This window comes from Cucumis melo, chromosome 9, assembly GCF_025177605.1.
Source record: "Cucumis melo cultivar AY chromosome 9, USDA_Cmelo_AY_1.0, whole genome shotgun sequence".
Lineage (NCBI taxonomy): Eukaryota > Viridiplantae > Streptophyta > Magnoliopsida > Cucurbitales > Cucurbitaceae > Cucumis > Cucumis melo.
This window is the reverse complement of record NC_066865.1, coordinates 21,717,397-21,738,007: the sequence shown is the minus strand read 5'-3', so window position 1 is coordinate 21,738,007 and position 20,611 is coordinate 21,717,397. Positions and strand designations below refer to the sequence as shown.

The following is a 20,611-nucleotide window of genomic DNA, read 5'->3' as shown; positions in this document are numbered from 1 at the left end:
ATTTATTTTTAAAAATATATAATAATATAATATCATAATTATATTATATCTCATTTACTATGTACCTAAAAATTTAGATATTTAATGTATTAAAATAAAAAATAATTTAATTTTCATTTATTTATAATATATCATTTATATATTTGAGTTAAATATTGTAATTAACTTCGGTCATCTATTTCAATAAGAATTTCGTCCACTTTCCGACATCTTTTACTCAATAATTTGACCATCCGATTTATATCTCACCAATCAATCTTTCTTATTCCGATCATCTCCTTTTAACTTAAGTGCATACCTCGATTTAATTTCCCGTTGAAGTTGTGATCAAAATACTGTGAACTTTCCGATCATTCCTTTCAACTAATTGTTTCATGTTATTAATTTTCTTTCTTAAATTGTATAATATAATATACAATATATAATGAAATTTTTTTTCCTTTCTTATTTAATAGCATTGTACGATTAGTAAACTTCTTTTTTAAGTTTCTAGACTCTGGACTATTTATTCCTTTTTATGATCAATTTTGTACTTTGCAAACGTACAATATAAAAATGTCATATAGTTTACGGCATATATCATTAAGCATTAAGCATCACACACATAACGTATAATTAGGCCACAGACATATAATATTTCAAATATTACAAGTATATATAAAATATCATTAAGCATTAAACATCACACAAAGAATAAATCATTAAGGAGCAAACACATAATATAGCATGAACTATACAATATAATATAAAATATCATTGGTAATACTTAATACACATTCTTCCTTGCAAATATGCTTTTCTCACATTTCTTCTCCATTTTAGCTATTTAACTAATACCCACATATATTTAAAATATTACAAAATATCTACAAATATGATAGACATAATATGTGATATATCATATCATTCATTCTCTTAATGATCTATGTTGAAGTTCTCTTCCTATTTCCTCATTTCTCTTCACTTGTTTTTTTTTTTAAGTTTCCTTCTTTTTTTCTGCTTGTCTTGTTCTAACCTCATTCAGTCTCCTCATTTTCCTTGATATAAATCTGTACTTTTGCGTAATGTCAAATTTGTTACAAAATTAAAATACAATATAAAACATACATACATACATTGATATCTAATATTATGTTAAATATACAAGGGTATATAATAATCTATTTAAATCGAAAACAGCTTCACGGTAAGATTTTATAAACTAATTTCAAATATATGAAAATCTATGCAAATTTAATGAAATATAGTAAGTATATATCATAAATTATTAAATTAAGTCAAATATATGTATTAATTATGAATCAAATACTCTAAAATATATAAATAACAAATTAAAAATATTGCATTTAAAGATGTAAATGTTTTCTTAATAATATTAATTACATTACACAAGGACAAACAATTAGCCCACAGAGATAAACTTGAGAAAAAGGTAAAAATCTAATAGCCACTCTTTTGGCTCCATTTATGGTCAAAATTTACAAACTACAATCAAAGACCCGAAATCTCAAAACAATGATAATAAATATACATATCAGAACTGGTACATTACATCCAACGAATCAACTTCAAGATTCTCATTGTCTAATAACAATTTTTATTTCGAAATTAGACGATGAGAATTGGGATTACAAATGATGTTAAAAAATCGTCCCCAACTTATATGCGAAGAATAAATATGACCAAATACTGGAAAACTTTCCACATGTGGGGAAGATTCATTCTAACTTTTGGTTGAGGATATAATGCCTTTCACTAATTGAGTGAAGCTCAAGTGGGCAGAAAATAAGAAACGAACTTGACTGAAATTATCAAAATGGAAAATGAGTCAACTTAAACTATCATATAGAGTTCAATGTTTTCTTTACCTGTAGGCACATTTTTTGCAAGTAGTTATAGCGATTTGTATTGCTCGATCAAGGACGAAGCATGGAGGCATGAAGTTGGAGTAATTGTACATCCCAAATTGCGCAAATAAGAAATCTGTTTATTGAAGATAATCAGAAAAACCAAGTATTTATGTCACGAAGATATTGAGAGATGATCAGGAACTATTGTGAACTAGTTTGACAAATGAATTAAAAGTTTTAAAGTAAAGTGAAAGATGACCAAGTGTACAAAAATTTAAATAAAAGATAACTGATCTTATGATGAAAACAAACATTATTTCAATGACAATATTTCTGGAATAGTACATAAATAACAGCCACCTGTTTTGATGTAGCTGCTGAGGAGCCCATCGCATTTTCAATCCTTAATTTCTGGAAATGCTCCTGAAACAACTCACTGCTTAGGATTGAGGAATTAAAGAGGAAGGCATTCTCATTTCATAAGTTAAAAGAAAAAATTCGTCAAAAAAACTGTTCCACTAGGCCAATTTTATGTACACTTGTTTTCAATGTAGAACTATAGATACTGAAGATCACTAAGATTAAGATTAAAAATACAATATACAGAGATATTCTCAAGGCCTGCTCACGTACGAGTTCAGCTTTTACCTTGGTCCAAGGTATGAAATTTGAAATGAAAACTGAAAAGGGTACAGATTTCACATCGTTCCAACTAATGAGATCTCCTCAATCTGAGGGGCTTAGGCTATGTTTGCGATTGCTTTTGAGAGTTTTAGAAGTGATTATATAAAAATCCTAATAGATTAGCTTTTGAAAGTTTTCGCATCAATTAGTTCAAGGCCACCGATTTTTATTTAGAACTTTTTTATAGGCATAAAAAAACAGCTAATTTTCCTTTATTTAACAAATGATATTCTAAACAAATAATCTTATAAAACGAATAAAATATAAACTTAAGCTGAAATCACATTTATGATATTATATTTTAGATAAATATTTAAAATATAAATTATCAACAAAAGAAAATTTCAAATTTTCATTATAATTCAAGCTGATAAGCAAAAGAGAACAAACCTGTTTTTCCTGCATTAAAAGGGCACGCTTGTCAGCAGGAATCTGTTCCCATCTCAAAACCTTTCGTAGAAGAAAAAGTTTGAAGGATACATCATACAACCACCCTTAGAGGAAGAAATAGAAAAATGCAAAAAAGAGGTAACCAAATATACTTACATATTCAGCATACTGAAGTGCTTCATTACTAGTCAATGATGACTTCAGTGAACGCAAAACTTCCTGAGCACAGAAATCAAACCACATAAATATTCAAACAGCATAGCATAGAAGATCTCCAAAAAAGAAAAAATTAAATCAAGTTATTAATATGATATAGTGAAAAACTGATAAATATAAAGATTTGCTATGCAGAACTACGGGACCATTGATATAAGTACCAATAAAATAAAAACAACAAAATTCTGAAAGGTTAAAAATATGTTCATCACTCATTTTACTTGGTTTCAGTAAACAAAAATTTTTCTAAAATAATTGAACAACTGAAACAGATTTATAAGTAATTCACTTTGATGATAAGTTTTTATTTCTCATTTTATAGCTTCACAGATCACCAGACAATTTTCATATATTACTATTCGTATTAGTCAAACAATGGGGTTATGGAAGTCGGTTGAACGGTGGCCAAAACAATTAAAACTGGTGGTAGCTTCATTACATATACAGTTAAAAAGAAAACTAGCCCAATTAGTAAAAAGTTAACCTTGGTTTTGCATTTCTTCACTCTCAGCCGTTCCTCAATTACAAAGCCAACCTGCAACGTTATGAAAAAGAAATTATTTAACTTTCTATTGTCCCATTTACCGATCATCAGAGCATAGAAGTTCAAATACAGCAGTGCAACGGACATACAAATTATTTAACTCTCTATAGTCCCATTTATTTGATTGCTATTTCTTTAGTTTCTTCCTTACCTTTGGGACCTTCTCTGTTTTCAATCACAATATAATAGCGGATATGTGAAAGGTTAAAGTACAGTTTTCCATACAATTATGGTCAATCACAAACTCTTCATCGAAGAGCTTGCTATGATCTTTTATTCACACATCAGCATCTGTTGACACTGAGAATTACTCTGGACAATGATTACAAATTCTGCACATGGTGGCTTATTCAAGTTTCAAACTAGCTAGAGCAATTACTAATGTGATAAACATGAACTGAGTTTTTAACTATAATCTAGAAACAATCAAACTTTAGATTATATGTTCATAAAATTCATCACCTTATCAATCAACCTCTTAGGATCTTGAAATGCCTTCTTTTTGGCCCATTGATGAAATAAATGGGAAATGACTGCTCTGTTATCCACATCAAATCTACAATAGAATAGAAAAGACTTCTCACTTGAACAAGAAGACAAAGAACTATATCAATGTATAAAATCTTTTTTTTTTTGTTTTTGGGTAAAGATACACAAACAAAACAATGGAATTGGAAGGAGGAAAACACCTTTTTAGGAAACTATTCCCATTAGTAATCTCTATTGGTTCTTCAGAGTCTCTAATGTCGATTTGGTTGTTAGCAGGATCATTTAATGCCACATCCAAATGAGCTGAAATAGGTTTTTCGAGATGCAGATATGCATTCTGCTCTGGAGCATCATGGTGTTTCTTTTGCAAGTGCTGGATACTAACTTCAGCCTAGAAGAAAAAATTATATCATCAACAAAAGTTCAAAATTAAATCAGGCTGAACCATTAGCAAATCAAAAGCCCTGTAAAGAGATAAGGTAAACTATCATGTTTGGAAGAGCAACTTCATCTTCATCAATAACTGATTTTTCTTTTAATAATAAACAGCTCAAACGTTCATTAAGAACTGAATTAATTCAGTATCTTATATTATCAGAGTATTCAGTTTGATTAAAATACACCGAATTTGGTGTACTTACTGAACTGTAAATGGACACCTACATAGTGGATTTAATCCATTCATATTCAGTTTGATTAAAATACACCAATTGATCTGATAATAAACAATAAAAATCAAATAAATTATTTATTATATTATTACCAAAGATCGAGAAATACATAAAAGAAATTCCTGATTTATTTTATTTTCTTACCCAACTATCGCATTTTCATTTTAACCCTCTCTCCCTACCAGCACAGCCCTCATCCTCATCCTCATCCTCATCCCATTGACGATGTTGGCAATCTGATTACTTCTAGCAATGGTCTTTTTAATATAAAAAAATCAAGATCTTATAATTGAGAAGAAACGAAAAAAGTACATAAGGAAATACAAAAAGACAATCGAACAGGAGTATGAGGGCTGTGCTCCCACCCCAGCAATGATGACCCTCCAATAAGTCGTGCCTTCCCTTTCTAACTGTATCCTAGGCCTGCCTCCCCCTGACTTCCTTTTTTTCCTCTCTACCAATTACTCCTCTAATCCTTTGGTTTCTCATGTTCATGACATTCGTCCATCCTACCATTTTCCCAATTTCGTAAAAGTTTTTCTTCACCATTCACCCCCAATAGGATTTCTCCACTGCCCCGCATGTCCCAACTTGTCATCAAAGACCTCTTTTCTGATGAAAATTTGTTTACTCTTGTCCATTTAAAGCTCCCATAAAACTATTCTAATCACATTATGCAAATGACAAGAAATACATAAGATTATTTTCCAATATATTATACAGAAAAAAAAAATGCTCTTTTATCTAGTTAAGCGTGAAAAAATTTCTAATATGAAGATTAGTGATAGCATTTAGCAAGCTTTGCGAGAGTAAATAGTACAAAAGACAATACAAAATTGACTAGAATAAATCTGTTGTCTATTTATCAAAAGCATTAGCCCAAGAGTGGATAAGGAACCATCGATTTAGTTATTATGCTAATTTATAAATTATAAATAGGAAACAGTACATTTTGGTAAAACTTAACCAAAAATACCTGTATCTCTCGGACATGATCTGGAATTTCTTTGAGAAATCTTGAAGGTTGGAGTATCTAAAGGAAATGCTACAGTTAACTAAATTTATCCACCATTATATGATAAAAAATATTCAACTGAAACAAACCTGCCAATCAGAGTCCATCAAGACATACAATATATAAAGTTTCTGCCGAGCACGAGTCATTGCAACATATAATAAACGCCGTTCTTCCTGATATTTTCAGATGAGAATCAATATGGCACCAACGAAAGAAAGAACAAAGGGGAACAATGTTATTTACATGGAAAAACATACCTCAATTGAGTTTCCATTTTCCATTGTAATGCCACTAGATTCATGTAGGAGAGGAATCTCTGATTCATTGGCCTAGAAACATTGAAGTACTAAATGTACTGTCATCTCAAAAGCAAAAATGAAAAAGTATAAAACTTACCAAAGAAATCAACCAACCAAAACTAAATAGCAAACTACAACTAAAAAATGAAAATTCAATAATGTCCAATCACTACACTACATTTCTTTTCTTTGATATTTGTACATGTGTCATACACTCATACCCAATCACTTTACAAGAAATCAAAACAAGAACCTCTGTAAATATGGCAATAACAGAGCAAGGTACTAAACAGACGCCCTTTTATAGCTTTCAATTACCTTGATAATGAAGACAACGTCCCACTCCAAGCCTTTTGACTGCATGTGGAAGTGAAGAAGGAACTTACCCATGGAACCAGAAAAATAAAGCAATAACAATGGTACTAATAAAATGTTGTTTCCAAATCTAAGACAATTTAAAATTTATGCAAGAAAGAACCTGGTGAATGGTAGTCAAAGCGACAGAGCTTTTATTGTCAAGACGACGAGCGCAGAAATTTGCTTTCTCTCTCTCAGATATATGGTCGATAAAAGCTTTTAGAGAACTATGACAACCTGGCTCATTTTCTACAATTTCTCTCTTCCCTTCTTTGAGAGTAGATTGACTTGACAAAAAGTCGGAGACATCATCCAATACATACTGAAGGACCTTCAAGAACAAGAAATTCAACGACATAAAATAAATCAAGGCTAAGAAAATTATATTACAGAAAAGGAACGCCACTGGCAAAAAATCATTTGCAGTTTTTTCCCATCTAAAGTGTGTGTAGATGGAAGTTTGCTACAAATCAAGTTAGGAATATTCTATTCATCTAATTGTTCTTTCAGTCGACGGATTATGATCTAAGCCTAGCTTTTCTGAAGTGCATTGCTTCTTAAACTTTACTCGTATTCTTATTTTCATATACTGTAATCTATTGGCCCAATGTTAATTAATTTTAAATGTCCATTCATTGATTGGTTTCTAGATCTAGAAACCTTAAACTTGAAGAGATAACTTTAGGCTGGATAAGAATATAACTAAAAGGAATTTAGAGTGGGAAAACCTAAAATCCCTTTTGAAGTTTAAGGAATATAGGTTTCAAGACCTTGAAGTTCATTGAAATTAAATAGGGATATCTGATTCCTAACTAACAAATGGAACTTGGCTAGCACTCCAGGAAGGGGCAGTTAAGAAGTTCGTGTCCTTGATCTATAGAATTGAGAGTTTTAGATATGGATTATATCTCATAAATAATATCAGTGTTTATCAAAGGAAATTTTGATTTTTTAAAAGAAACGGATTTCAATAGGAATCAAACCTTCAACAAAAAAAACTATCAATAAGTCCTGAAATCATTGTGTTCATTGAGCGATTTGCATCATCTACATCAAACTATAATATAGTAATAGCATTGATTTATACTCACAGATCTAATATCATTGTCTTCGTTCAGCAATTTTCCCCCATCAACATTAGTAACTGCCTGTTGCTCCAGAAGATACTTCTGAAGATATGCCACCAGATATGATGTCAGAATTGGAGAAAATAGCAGCATTTATACAAGTTCAGAAAGAATATTTTCCTAATTATAAACATAACTTCCCATAAACTCTCTCCTATTCGGAAAGAAAGTCGAACAACAAAGTTATAAAAAAAGCTATAGCACGTTTAAATTTTTTGGTAAGTTGCTAACAATCAGAACAAGAAATAACAGTGAGGCCTCCAATTGTGCAAACTTACATGACTACAAGAAGGGAAATTAGAAAGAAATGTTTATCTTTTTATCTTTCCGCTTGTTATATCATTATCATGTTGAACTCTTTAAAGATTTCTGGATATTTTTGATGGAATGGACACTGTTCTTCCGGAAGTACAGCCCACGAAGTTATCTTTTTTTTTTTTAATATCCGTGAGTGTCCAAGTCATCTTACGCACACCTCGACTAATCTCACGGGGCAATCCGCCTGACCCTACAACATTTGGGTGTCAAGGAAACTCGTAGGAAATTAATTCTTAGGTAGATGGCCACCATGGATTGAACCCATGATCTCTTAGTTAGTTATTGAGACTGTCTCTCTTTTTACGACTAGGTCAACCCATGAAGTTATTTTTTTTTGTACGATAGGGTCAAGGGGATTCAAACCACCAACTATAATCGCTAACACATACAAATGTCAATTGGGCTATGCTTTCTTTGGCACTCATGAAATTATCTTCGATTCCAAAAAGATAAAAATGTTTTCAAGAGAGAGAAAAGTAACCTAAGAACTCTACTAATATGAGCCCTTAGTCCAGCCCATCAAAATGAGTAACAAAATGAACTTTCCACGACATGATGGCAAAAATCTTGACAGAAATACTCAGGGTGAAAATAGTTTCAACCTTTTCTAGAGGAACCTATTCAAACCAACCAAAACTAATACAAAAGCAAGGAATGGTAGTTCCTGTATTTAAGCCTCCAGAAGCTAATGATTCGTCCCATGGATTTAGAATTAGCACACAGAAAAACACTTCAAATATCCTCCTTCGCCATTGCAGGTGAAACTTTTCCTAAGTAAGAACAGCATCCCAACATATTATAAAAAAATGGAAATGAAACATCCAAACAATGCAAATCTAAATGTTAGAATGTGCTTGTTCTTTTTAAACGGAGATAAGCTTCATTATTAATATAAAACTCATAGTACAAGAGAATTATACAATGAGAATAACAAAGAAGCCTAAAAACAGGAGGTGCACCTGGATATCTCAACTAGATTGACACCCCCAAGCACCATCATCATATCCCATAAACAAACAGCGAACACATAGGTACCATATAAATCAGAAGACAAAACAGTCATAGGAAAACGAAAAACAAAAACAAAACAGCGAGAAAAGAAAGACCACAGGGGAAGTAAAACTTAACATGTGCTTGTTTTAAACTCTGTTAAATGAATTGCACATGAAAATTCATAAAATGATCAATGATTGAACGAAGACAAACCTCAGGTAACATGTTAGACACAGAGGTTATAACTGTTGAAATTGATTGTTCCTGCAAAAATGTTACAAATTAGATTGAAATTGAATTATTTGTGATTATTTTATGGAATTGAACTTTCATTGAAAAAACAAAATTTAAATAATAATAAATAAATAAAATAAGCTAAAAAGGAATAAGACCACAAGAAAAGGGAGTTCGACTCTAACTATAGAAAAGGACTTCAATCCAAAAGAACAATACCAAAATGATTACATAAAGGCCTAGTGACCGACATCTAAGAAACAGTCATACTAACCAACTCTCAAAGACTCACCAATCTCTCGACCTATCTAAAATTTCTATTGTTCTCTCAAGTAAAATACCCACACAACCACAAAGAGGTTAGCGTGCCACAACATTTGGCCTTCTCCCTACCCGGAGAGTTAGAAACACCTTCTTCAACATAGAGAATTATTTTTATTCGTGATTTATAAAGTAACAAAACAAATGGGGAAGAAAAGGTGTAAGTAAGTTCAATAAGCTAATAGATTGCCAATTCCACATTCCAAATAAGACAAAGTGGCAGGATCGAGATTTCTAAAAATTTAAAATAAACCAGACACAAAAGAATGTCCAGAGTTTGAACCACTGGTGCTGGAGATTGAGAGAAGTAACTCTCCCACCCTTGGTGTCTCCTAAGGATAGCCTATAGTTGGGCAGGTTCCCCAAGATTTAGTGGGAATAAGACCACAGTACCCCAGGTCCCCAATTACACAAAAATCATCATGTAGATACCGTAGTAGCATTCCACGTGCATTACCCTTACAACAAGTCTCGATATCATCTCTAGTGTTGACAGCACCTTACGTCCTTGGTTAAGTTGGCTCCTGCAAGATTTGGGCATGGATCGAAATTCAGTAAGATAGCAAGAGCCAAGAAGAACAATGGAACCACCAACAGAAATACAACCTTGTTAAAAAATTCATGTCCTAAGGTAATAATGTCCTTGGTTAGATTCCATGTTTCCTTTTGGGCTACAACAAGTTGGCTAAAAACCTCATAGGATATGAAATTGGTAGAAGACTACCATGGCTTTAACCAATCTTCCCTCTTATTATTTAAATGGATGAAGCTATAGAGATCATAAAAAACTAAAGAAACAAAAGTTCTTTAATATTTTTTTCTTTACATAAAGGCTTTTAAGCATCACATTTCTAATTCCTGTAATAAAATTATATTTAAGCTTAAAAAACACTGTAGTGGATCTTGTGGTCCTCATACCTAGGCAAGCAACTTAAAGTAGAGCAGCAAATGAAGAATTGATATCACAAACTGGAGAACTGATGATTTTAAATGTAGATTTCGAAATTTACAGGTGAATCTCTAAAATTTGACCTCTTTAAGGTGCCCGAAATCTTGGAACTGAAGATGTCCCTTGCTGCATCAATAAATTTACATTTTCTTACCGTTGAAATTTTGTCAATGTGATTAATTATCTGCAAAAATAAAAAGAAAGGATGAAGGGTTACCTTCTAGCAAACAAAATCGATTCAAGAAAAAAGCAAATGCTGCTATCACAATTCACAAGGGTCTTAAATAACAAAGTAAAGGAAAAGAGATAAGAGAGAAGGAAAAAGTTACCCTCTTCTTTTCCTCTTTCTCAAAAGGAATTAAAGCCTTGAAAGCTTGATGGTAAGCACCATCATCACAATCAGGAAATGTTGTTTTAAGTAGAGCCAGAACGGTTTTGACTACCTAAATAGAAGAGAATTTAATAAGTTTCAAGAAGTGAAGTTCTTGTAGCCATAGTTGGAATGAAGTCAATAAGTTGCAAGATTAAAAGTAAAATTAGTTCGTAAAATTTCAAACAAAATGACCAACCAGACCACATAACTCTAAAACACCCATATTAGTTATGGACATACAAAAGCTAACAAGGATTCAATTATCTGTAACATGAACACCACAATTTGGAGAGAAGAAATCTAGCATAATAGTTAATACACGTCAAGAACATTAAACATTCAACTGCACATCATACTTGATTACAATCAACGGGCACCCATGTCATAAAGGATTCGTACTATAGGTGGAAGAAGAATATACCTTTTTTCGGTAGAAGGCCACACCATGAACATTAAATGGTATTTTTCTTTCACGAAAAGCTGTTTGAAAGATTTTTCCCGATACCTACAGAAATAAAGAGCACCAATTTTCTCAGAATAAATGCAGTAACTTCTCATGTCCTTTATTGATATATTGGCAGCTAAGTTTGACCTGCCTCCGGTAAAGAATTGCAAAGCTCCCAAAGCCTTTGGAAGCTGAACAATTTGATGTGCTTTCCATGATCTTATCGATAACAAATGCACATTGAGCATCCTCATTATTGCATTCTTTAATTGTAATCTGGGGAAATTAGGGGCATGCCATTTCATGTTATCATGGGGGAGATAAAAGAAACATGGATTTTAAAAAATTAAAATATAAAATTTACTCTATAAATACGGCTACAGCTTTACCTTAGATCCAGTTAAATTATCAGTTTGTACATTTTTAAGTGGGCATCTTTTTTTATTATTTTGTATCAGAGAAGATGCAGCATCAATAATACAGCCTGTGGATCGATAGTTTTTATTGAGTCTGATCTACAAGATAAAAGTAAACTAGATTAACACACACAATAATTGTTGGATAGAAATTTGTAAATCGTAATTATATTTTACACAAAGAAGCTAAAAAAAATCTGAAAGAAATCACTAGATTCGAGCCTAGAGAGAATGTGAACCTCTTTGTAGGTTGGGAAGTCTTTACGAAAAGAGTCAAATCCAGAGATATCGGCTCCATTAAAACTGAATATGGACTACATTACAACATAGAAAATGACATTTAGAATAACAAATATACTAAACATTGAAAAGTGAGGCGGAAAAGGAAATATTATACAACAAGTAATCCAGTTTTTTACTGATACAATATGATAGAGCAAGAAAATTATAAATAGAATTACAAATATACTCATGATTTAAAGTTAATTCTTAGCATTATAACAAACACTCGACTTTTTTCTATATACTCATTAGACAGATGGTTAAACTTTGAAAGCATTGCTATTAACAAAATGGATCAACGCAGGAATGGAGAAAATAAGATGATGGTGTTTTATGAACGGAAGATAACCCATCCAACAAAAACTTCATCAACAAATCTGTCAGTGCAAACATTATATTTTGATAATATAAAGTGCAAGACCAAGAAAATGCAAAATGTGTAGGGATGAACTAATAGTCTGACCTGATCATCATCACCAACTATAGTTATCTGCTGATGAGATGCAAGAACCTGAAGAAGCTTGTACTGCATGGAACTTGTATCTTGAAACTCATCAACAATAATCGCTTTCCATGAATCCTGACATTCCTTGTATACTTTAAACAAACAACAACAAAAAAAAGGGTCAAAACATGCCTAACACTTCAAATAATATTTAAAACTGGCTAGTATTGAACCTTCAGGAAAATCAGTAAGCAGCTTCAAGGAACAGCTTATTAAGTCGTGGTAGTCCAGAGCATTACAAGATTTCAAGATATCATTGTAGTTGTCAAGAACTGTAGCCTGATTCATACATTATTTCAATTAAAAAATGGGAAACAAAGCTGTCGACAGAAACCTTGTTAATCAGAAAAGTGAAACCTTACTCCTGCCTCATCACCCTTTGTAAGTAGTTCTGCAGAAGTTGTTCCACAAGCTTTAGCCTGGAATCAAGTGAAATCAAATTAGGAACAAAAATTATCAATTAGGAGAGCCTTCCCCCACCACTTTTGTCAAATAGACAAGTGTATTATGGAGATACTAAGTATATACAGTACAGGACACATGAAGATTATGACTTGTCACAAATAAGTTACAAAGAAAAACATCCCCACCTAACTGAAATAAGATAAAAAGAAACTTTTCTTTTTTTCTTTTTGATCGGAGATGCAAAGCATTCCAAAAAATAGAGGAAGGAATATTACAAAAAACAATTGGTGTTAGAACCTCAAAAGAGGCCATAAGTTAAAGCAGATCTCATAGCTCAAGAATCATATTCTCCAACATTGTGAGTTTGCAAGAACACTGTGGGACTATTTCTTTCAGACGCTTGGGTCCTTGCATGCTAAGGATAAGAAAGTTAGTGATATCATTGGGGAGTTCTACTTCCATCTACCTTTTAGGAAGAAGGGACGCTTTTTAAGAATGTGTGTTGTTTTTTGAGATTTGTTGGGAGAACCAACCAAACAATAGAGAGGGACTCTTTTGAGGTTTGGCCCCTTGTTAGATATCATGTTTCTCTTTGGTCTTCAGTTTGGAAGAAATTTTGTAACTATTTTACAGGTTCTATTTTGTATAGTTGGAGCCTCTTTTTTAAGAGGGATTCTTCTCTCTTTTGTGAGCTTGATTTTTTGTCTATTCTTGTATTCTTTCATTTATCTCAATGAAAGTCATGTTCTACGTCTATGCCAGAAAAACAGAAGGCCTTTAGACAACATTAAGAAGGTAGAAAAGAACACACAAGACCCTAAGCTAAAGTTGCAAAAGGTAAATTACTTACCTTAGGGACAAATGTTTGCCATTTCTTTGACTTATCCTTAAACTTCATCGGGGCAACATCCTTAAGAGCATCACCAAGTATGTCGGTGTCCAATTTTTGTTTACTTTTTTCATTTTCCAATAGACGCACAGCCTCGATGATTGCCCTCCTTTGCTGCCCATGTCCATATATCGAAAAATCCGAAGTGCGCTCTAACCTGTGGAATATAAGATAACAATTTAATCCCAAGATTAATTACTAGGATGGAAGGTTGAAAAGGAAGGCAGTTGCACTTTGGTAGGAAATGCTTTAACTTAGAATTTAGCAAGACTAGTGACCATATAATAAACAAGAACAATATTACACATCCTACAACATAACATATATTCATTTTAAAACATTGTGAGATTAGAATCAGATCTGATCCAGTTTAGAAATTTACTTTTGAGTTTTGACTTATGACCGAGCAAAAACTTATATTCACTTTTGGCATGATTTCCCTTAGTTGGAGCCTTTTCTTGTAAAGGAAGTCCCTCCCTTTTGTGGACTTGTTTTTTTGTATGGCTGTATATTCTTTCACTTTTTCTCAATGAAAGCCGTTGTTTTTATTTAAAAAAATATATACATACAATTCTGTGTAAATCAAAGATTTTTCTCACCCCAGTTTACCCTCCTTCCTTGTTTCCCAAGTAAGGTACCTAACTACTTATTAATATCCTCTTTCTCAATTTGATAAGAACTTGTTGATATTTTTTAGTAAAAAATAAGGAAGCACCTGTAAAGAAACCTCTCGTACACTTCCATTAGTTGTCCTCACTAATAGTCTACAGTGGAATTTTTCCTTCTCCATAGTCCATGCATATAATTTTCTTGTTAGCTTATGCGGCACTTCACATGTATAAATATTTGAATTGAACTATTAATGTGCGCCATGCATGGTAAGACTACAAAAATATGAATAATGATAAACCAAGATACAGAACCCATATGCCATATGTAGGCAAGGTAAAAAAAAAAAAAAAAGTTTGAGCATACTTTTCTGCATGTAGACGACAAAGTTGCAATGAAAAGGAATGAAAGGTGCTAATCACAAGTTCTTTTGCCATTTTCTTCCCGGCCACTGCACCAATGCGATCTCTCATTTCAGAAGCAGCTGCAGTCGTGAAAGTCATTGCCAAAATTTTCGACGGGCTTATACCCTATACAACCAAAAAGAAGTAACTACGCAGATAATTCTAATAAGGAGTAGAAATGAAATAAAATGAGTCATAATAAATACCAGAGTAAAATAATCTATGAATAAACAAAAACAAAACAAATTTACAAAAGGCACATTATGACAGGAGGTGGAATTACCTCGTTAAGCAGCATCAAAACTCGACCAACCATTGTGGAAGTCTGCATAAAACAGAAATTTCAGCTCTTGGGGGCAAAATAGGCTCCAACTCAGATCAACCTTAAGAAAGTTTTAGAACTGCACACACGCGCTCATGTATTGCTTAATTGATTTTTTGAAAGAAAATAAAGCTTAGATAAGAATACCATTTAGCACGAACTAGACAAATATTCTTGAAAGCAAAAACATTATTAAACCCCAAAAATTATATGTTGATTCTCAATGTACAAACAAGGAAAGAAGAAGTGAGACCTTTCCGCTTCCTGGGCCAGCGAGGATCATTAAAGGGATTGAGATATCACCACAAGCTGCTTCTCGTTGTCTGTCATTAAGAGACAACAGATATTTTGAATACTCTTCTGGCATTGTCCCAATCTTCTTCATTGCAGGGTCAGAAATGATCAACTCCGCTCTTGATTCCGAGGCATCCAAAGAAGATGATAAGTCTTTGGCTTCTATACTCCCGCCACCAATTACAGATTGAAAATCTGCACTAAGATCGCCATTATAACTACCATGATCCTGATTTGTCACATGGAAGCTGGAATCTGAAGCTGGTCTTATTGATCTCCCTGATGAGCTCTGCTCTAACAGAGCATCAATTTCCTCCAAAGCAGACTCATCAAAATCATCATCAAGAATACTTGGAACTGAGAAAGAATCTCTTATACCAGAACACGACGGAATTTTTACAGGAGTCTTGAGACAATCTAACCCCAACCCACTTGAACCAGCATCAGTTGCAGTTGCAAATGACTTCGACAACGGAGTGTTCACCGAAATCTCTCCCAATGGAACCCGTTTTGCATCAATATCACTAACTGTGGCTTCATTTGCATTAAAACCCACAACTCTGGAACTAAAATGGCAAAATAACATTTGGGAAATCTCAAAATCTTAAACTTATATTTCTTTGATTCCATAAAAAGGGAAAATGCAATAATGAGCAAGCTACGAAAATTCTGTTTAGTCCAAATCAAAACAAACACAATAACTATGAGAATACAAACCTGTGAGGAAGTGGGTTAGCTGAATGGGTATTGTAAGAACACTGAGAAATGGGGTGATGGGAGTGAAAAAGACGAGGGCGTTTACGAGCAAGTAGAGCTTTTGCAGCTCTGAATTTGTGGGAGATTCGAGCTCTTTCTTCGTCGGTAATGGCAGGATTTTCATCGTCGATCATTGCTTCCCCAGAAAGTAAACTGAAACTGAAATTAAAACCTACAAGACGAAGAATCGTAGAGTAGAGACATGGATTTCCAAATTCAAAGTTAGTCCAGAGGCAGCGTGTCTCTTTCTTTACTCTCTTCACATCATTTTCCCACCAAGCTTGAAAAAGTTCAAACAAGGAAAGAAAACGTTGGTCATGGGAAAATTTTCTGTGAAAGGAAATTGAGTAAAGCTAAAATATGGACACTCAAACTTTTTCTTTTCTTTCTCTTAAGAAAAATCGATTTTTCCAAAAATCCGATCAATCAAAATGAACTTATTATTATTTTTAAAAAAAAAATGGTTAGAATAACACAAAAAGAAAAACTATTTACAAAATTTAGTAATTTTTTAAAATAAATTTTTACTAATAACACGACAAATGAAACTAATTATAAAATATAACAAAATTTTCAAATGTGCTGCTCAAATTTTGTTAAAATTTGTTATATTTTGTAAATAATTTTAATATTTTACTAGTTTTTAAATATGTTTTTTATAATAACATCTATCTTAATTTTACGACTATTTTTATATCAATTAAGATGGAGTGGTTAATATTAACTTGATATGTGGAAATAATTAAATAAACTTTCCACATCCTAATATTTTGATTAGTTTTAGGATAAAAAAGTTAAATAAGTGATATCAACTTATTCAAATGTTCATAGTTGTTTGTATTCCGTATTCAATAAGGTTTATTTAGGGTGAGGAAATGTACACCCGATACTTGAAATGTATCTAAAATGTGTTCGATTTCAACCCACCAACCTATACCCACGAACCCACGTAGATGCTCGAATTCCTTCTTATAGACTTGGAGAAGATTAAATAATAGTTTTAAACGCTTAAATGCTCGCTTCGAACTTTTCAATGAGTATGGTTTACATATTTCTAATTTCTAATACGATGATTAGCTTGTGAGGAAGGAAGTAGCAAAAATCAATTAAGTGTCTTAATTTTCTAAGATCAAAAGCAACAACTTTGCAAATTATAAAGATTGGTTTGTATTTGACCTTTACATCTATTAGCATCTTATATGGACAATGAAGTTATTAATAGCTTATGATTTTTGTTTTGTTCTTGCCATTTACATTGACGACATTTTGTTCTATGCACTGTAAATTTATATCTGATTATAAACAATTGACTAACTAATCAACCTTAGATAATGATTTGGAACAATTTGTAATTATTAGAAATGTTTTGTTGTACATTCAAAATAAACAATAGATATGTCAATCTAAAATGTTAAACATCCATGTCATTTAAGGCACCGTAAGATTTTGATGACCTAGACTTTTATAAAACAAAATTTGAAACTTTTAACGTTTTAGTATAATTTTTTTAATCTATGCCTTTAACGGTTCAATCTAAACATTTTCAATAAACAAATAGCCAATTATTATCTCAAATGTTGATGATTGATCTCGCACCTCACAATTGTATACATGTAAGACACAAAACATAATATCAATTAGCAACCATCATTGTACTAACTATCGTCTTACACGTACAATGTCAAAAGATCCGACGATTCTAAACTACCTTTAAAGATAATAATGTGAGTTTGTAATTTCTTTTGTATGTAAACAATGTTAGTTCAAAGCTGATATATAAAACAAAAACTATCTGTAGTGATGTACATAGAGAAAAGAGTAAAATTAACGTCAGTGCAATATATAGACATGTATTTACGTTCTTACTCGTACGACAAAGAGGGATAGAAGTACACATTAATACTAAAATTGGCAGCATTCATAATACTAAATTGATGTAATTCATCACAATACAACTCGAGATAACTAAAAGCACAACCCTCAATCCAAACATACAACATATTAACACATTCACAAAATAAAAATAGACATAAAGTATGCAAACTTATTCATGTGTGACAAAATATTATTTATTATCTTCTTATCATATCCCAATTACCACGAGGGTCCAAATTAGAGAGAGTGTGGTTTCTCGAGGTCTTCGAGGCCGTTATGTCGGAACCAAGCCTTGAGGTTGAGAACCGAACCCTCGTTACCACCAGCCGACGTGTCGTTCGGAAGCGTTGAAGAATTGTGGTGGGCTTTTGGAGGCCCAAAAACTCCGGTTTGGGGATGGGGGACCCAGTAATTATCGGATAGATTGTGATGGATGACGTCGTTCGGTACCATTGTGGGCCATATTGGGTCCTCTTGGTTCTTCTCGTACGCTGACCAATGACTTGCCCTATAACCAACAAGTAAACTCGGGTTGGTTGTGTCGTAATATCATAACATACTATAGATTTGTCTTCGTTAGTAGTAATGGACGTTGTATTAATATTGGTGAATCTCGCTCTATTGTTTAGAAATTTTTATGTACATATAGTGTTTAAATTTTATTGTTGACATCAATTGTTTTAATTTTGGTTTCAATCCAAAGGTTTAATACTAATTGGATTGATTGTTGTTGTTTTTAGGTTTCTCATGATATAGTTATTGTTTTTGTTGTCTTCGGTTGATGTGTGACCTTGAGTTAATAGTATTTTATTATATTATATGTTTTAATTTTCTATATTAGCATTTATATATATAGATATATAAACGAAATCTCAATGATTTAATAAACAAAATAGCTTTTGAGAGATGATTAATGGACTTTTACTCACATTTTATGACACTTTTTTCCATGCACCAACAAAAAAGTTCTTTTTTGTTTGTGTATTATAAACAAGCAGGAATTATTATTGTGCTTATAGTTACTATTGCGTCGACATAAACAAAGTTTCTGCCAACATAACATGCATGACGAACAGTTCATCAATGCAACGTCAACATCGATGTTAATATGTCCTAACTATATTCAATTCAAAAACATCAAGAGAGCTCTATCTCTAATACTTTTTCACTTTGACAAATAGTAAAAATCTCGTAACAAAGTTTGAACAAAAAGATCATGAAATCAAATCTCTATACTATAACTCTCAAACAAAATGACTCAAAAGGTAAAGAAAAACCAAATCAACCCTAAACAAAAACATCACATGAAATACCAAATTAGAGGATTAAAAAAAACGTACCGGAAGCCAGAATTAGCAAATGGAAAGAGATGAGGACTGTGAGAAACTAATAATGAGAGTCGTGGAGCAGCAGCAGTAGTAAAAGCAACAACAATAATCTTCGAACTGCAGGCCATGCAAATTAAACACACACAAGTTATAAGTACTTTAACTACAAAATATTAGCTTGATGCCAAGCCAATGCCAATGGAGTTAATATTTGTTTGGGGGAGTGAGATTTGCAATTTATTTATAAAGTATATATAAACACACACACAAAATGGAAATATGCTTTTTTCTCCTCTCTTATTTATATTCTTTGTGATCATGAAAAAGATGATAAAATAAAATAGATATTCTATTCCTTCCTCACTTGCGTATTTCCTCAGTCTTCACCTGCCCCCTACCTTTTCTTTTTCCGACTAAATATGTAATGGGTCATGCCCATCTTCATATATTTCTATATATATACTATATTTTTGGAGTTATAATTATCTAAGACAATGATCTTAATCTAAAATATGTGTTTTGCACGAGTTCGATATATAAGGAAGTTTATTGAAAATTAATCTCAACTATATTGACACACATTTTTAACTCATTAGTGATAAAAAAAGAAAAATAAGTATAAAGAAGAGCGGAGATGGAGCTCAAAAAAGCAAAACTAACAAAAACTTTGAACTTCTCATTTATGTACTTTCAATTTTGTAATGGGTTTGGTTTTCGTAATTTTAAAATTTGTTATGAGGTAGAGTTTCTAGCATAAAAAATTTCATCAAAATTAACTAAATGTCAATTTTAATTATTTAATGACTTAATATTCATATAGGTTATAAATATACTACCATACTTAGTTTATTTGAATGCATACATACACGTAGGGTTTTAGGGTTTTGAAAAATATGAAAATTGAGATGATTAGTTCGATTGTGTTTGAAAATTATACGGGACTTACTAGTTTGATTTTTCGTATATTTTTAAATTGTTTTTCAATTTTTACTTTCAAATATATAATGTAACCATTAGCTATGTATATGTCATTGTTTTTGTTATAGAGTTTCATCGATTCATCCTAAATGATAACGATGACAATAAAACTATATCATTCATCCAACTACAAGTGTAGATCAGTAAATAACCTCAATCGCAATTAGATTACAGTTTGGTATATATTGGCAGAAAAAAAAAGGGCTTCAGACCGAAAGAAAATTTAGTACTACGACAAAAGTACATATTACCTTTTTTGATTGTTTGATA

The 20,611-nt window shown here is 32.1% G+C and overlaps 2 protein-coding genes across 6 annotated transcripts; both read right to left on the bottom strand.

Annotated features, from left to right (window-relative positions):
- Window positions 1-859: 859 nt before the first annotated feature.
- On the bottom strand, window positions 860-16,519 carry LOC103504695 (ATP-dependent DNA helicase SRS2-like protein At4g25120). 5 transcript variants are annotated; one of them, XM_008469093.3, is made up of 30 exons: window positions 16,122-16,517; window positions 15,364-15,970; window positions 15,072-15,113; window positions 14,751-14,914; window positions 13,737-13,932; window positions 12,844-12,900; window positions 12,655-12,760; window positions 12,440-12,573; window positions 11,934-12,008; window positions 11,668-11,793; window positions 11,426-11,554; window positions 11,255-11,338; window positions 10,790-10,903; window positions 10,544-10,644; window positions 9,969-10,035; window positions 9,170-9,220; window positions 7,610-7,687; window positions 6,640-6,849; window positions 6,480-6,518; window positions 6,120-6,191; window positions 5,949-6,035; window positions 5,821-5,877; window positions 4,374-4,564; window positions 4,147-4,240; window positions 3,625-3,675; window positions 3,081-3,143; window positions 2,925-2,984; window positions 2,211-2,273; window positions 1,869-1,983; window positions 860-1,049 (listed from the first exon to the last, which is right to left on the bottom strand). In XM_008469093.3, the coding sequence occupies exons 1-29, from the start codon at window positions 16,292-16,294 to the stop codon at window positions 1,894-1,896; spliced, it is 3,381 nt and encodes a 1,126-aa protein (XP_008467315.1). In that variant the 5' UTR covers window positions 16,295-16,517; the 3' UTR covers window positions 860-1,049; window positions 1,869-1,893. The 5 variants fall into 5 exon arrangements, 4 of the variants coding, with proteins under 4 accessions (XP_008467315.1, XP_016898862.1, XP_008467313.1 ...); XM_017043373.2 differs by lacking the exon at window positions 860-1,049 and adding an exon at window positions 1,422-1,802; XM_008469091.2 differs by lacking the exon at window positions 860-1,049 and having other exon boundaries at window positions 1,422-1,983.
- Window positions 16,520-18,056: 1,537 nt separating this feature from the next.
- LOC103504694 (late embryogenesis abundant protein At5g17165) lies at window positions 18,057-19,668 on the bottom strand. Its single transcript, XM_017048231.2, has 2 exons — window positions 19,376-19,668; window positions 18,057-18,543 (listed from the first exon to the last, which is right to left on the bottom strand). Exons 1-2 carry the CDS (start codon window positions 19,489-19,491, stop codon window positions 18,273-18,275), a joined length of 387 nt encoding a protein of 128 aa, XP_016903720.2. The 5' UTR covers window positions 19,492-19,668; the 3' UTR covers window positions 18,057-18,272.
- Between the last annotated feature and the right edge of the window lie 943 nt (window positions 19,669-20,611).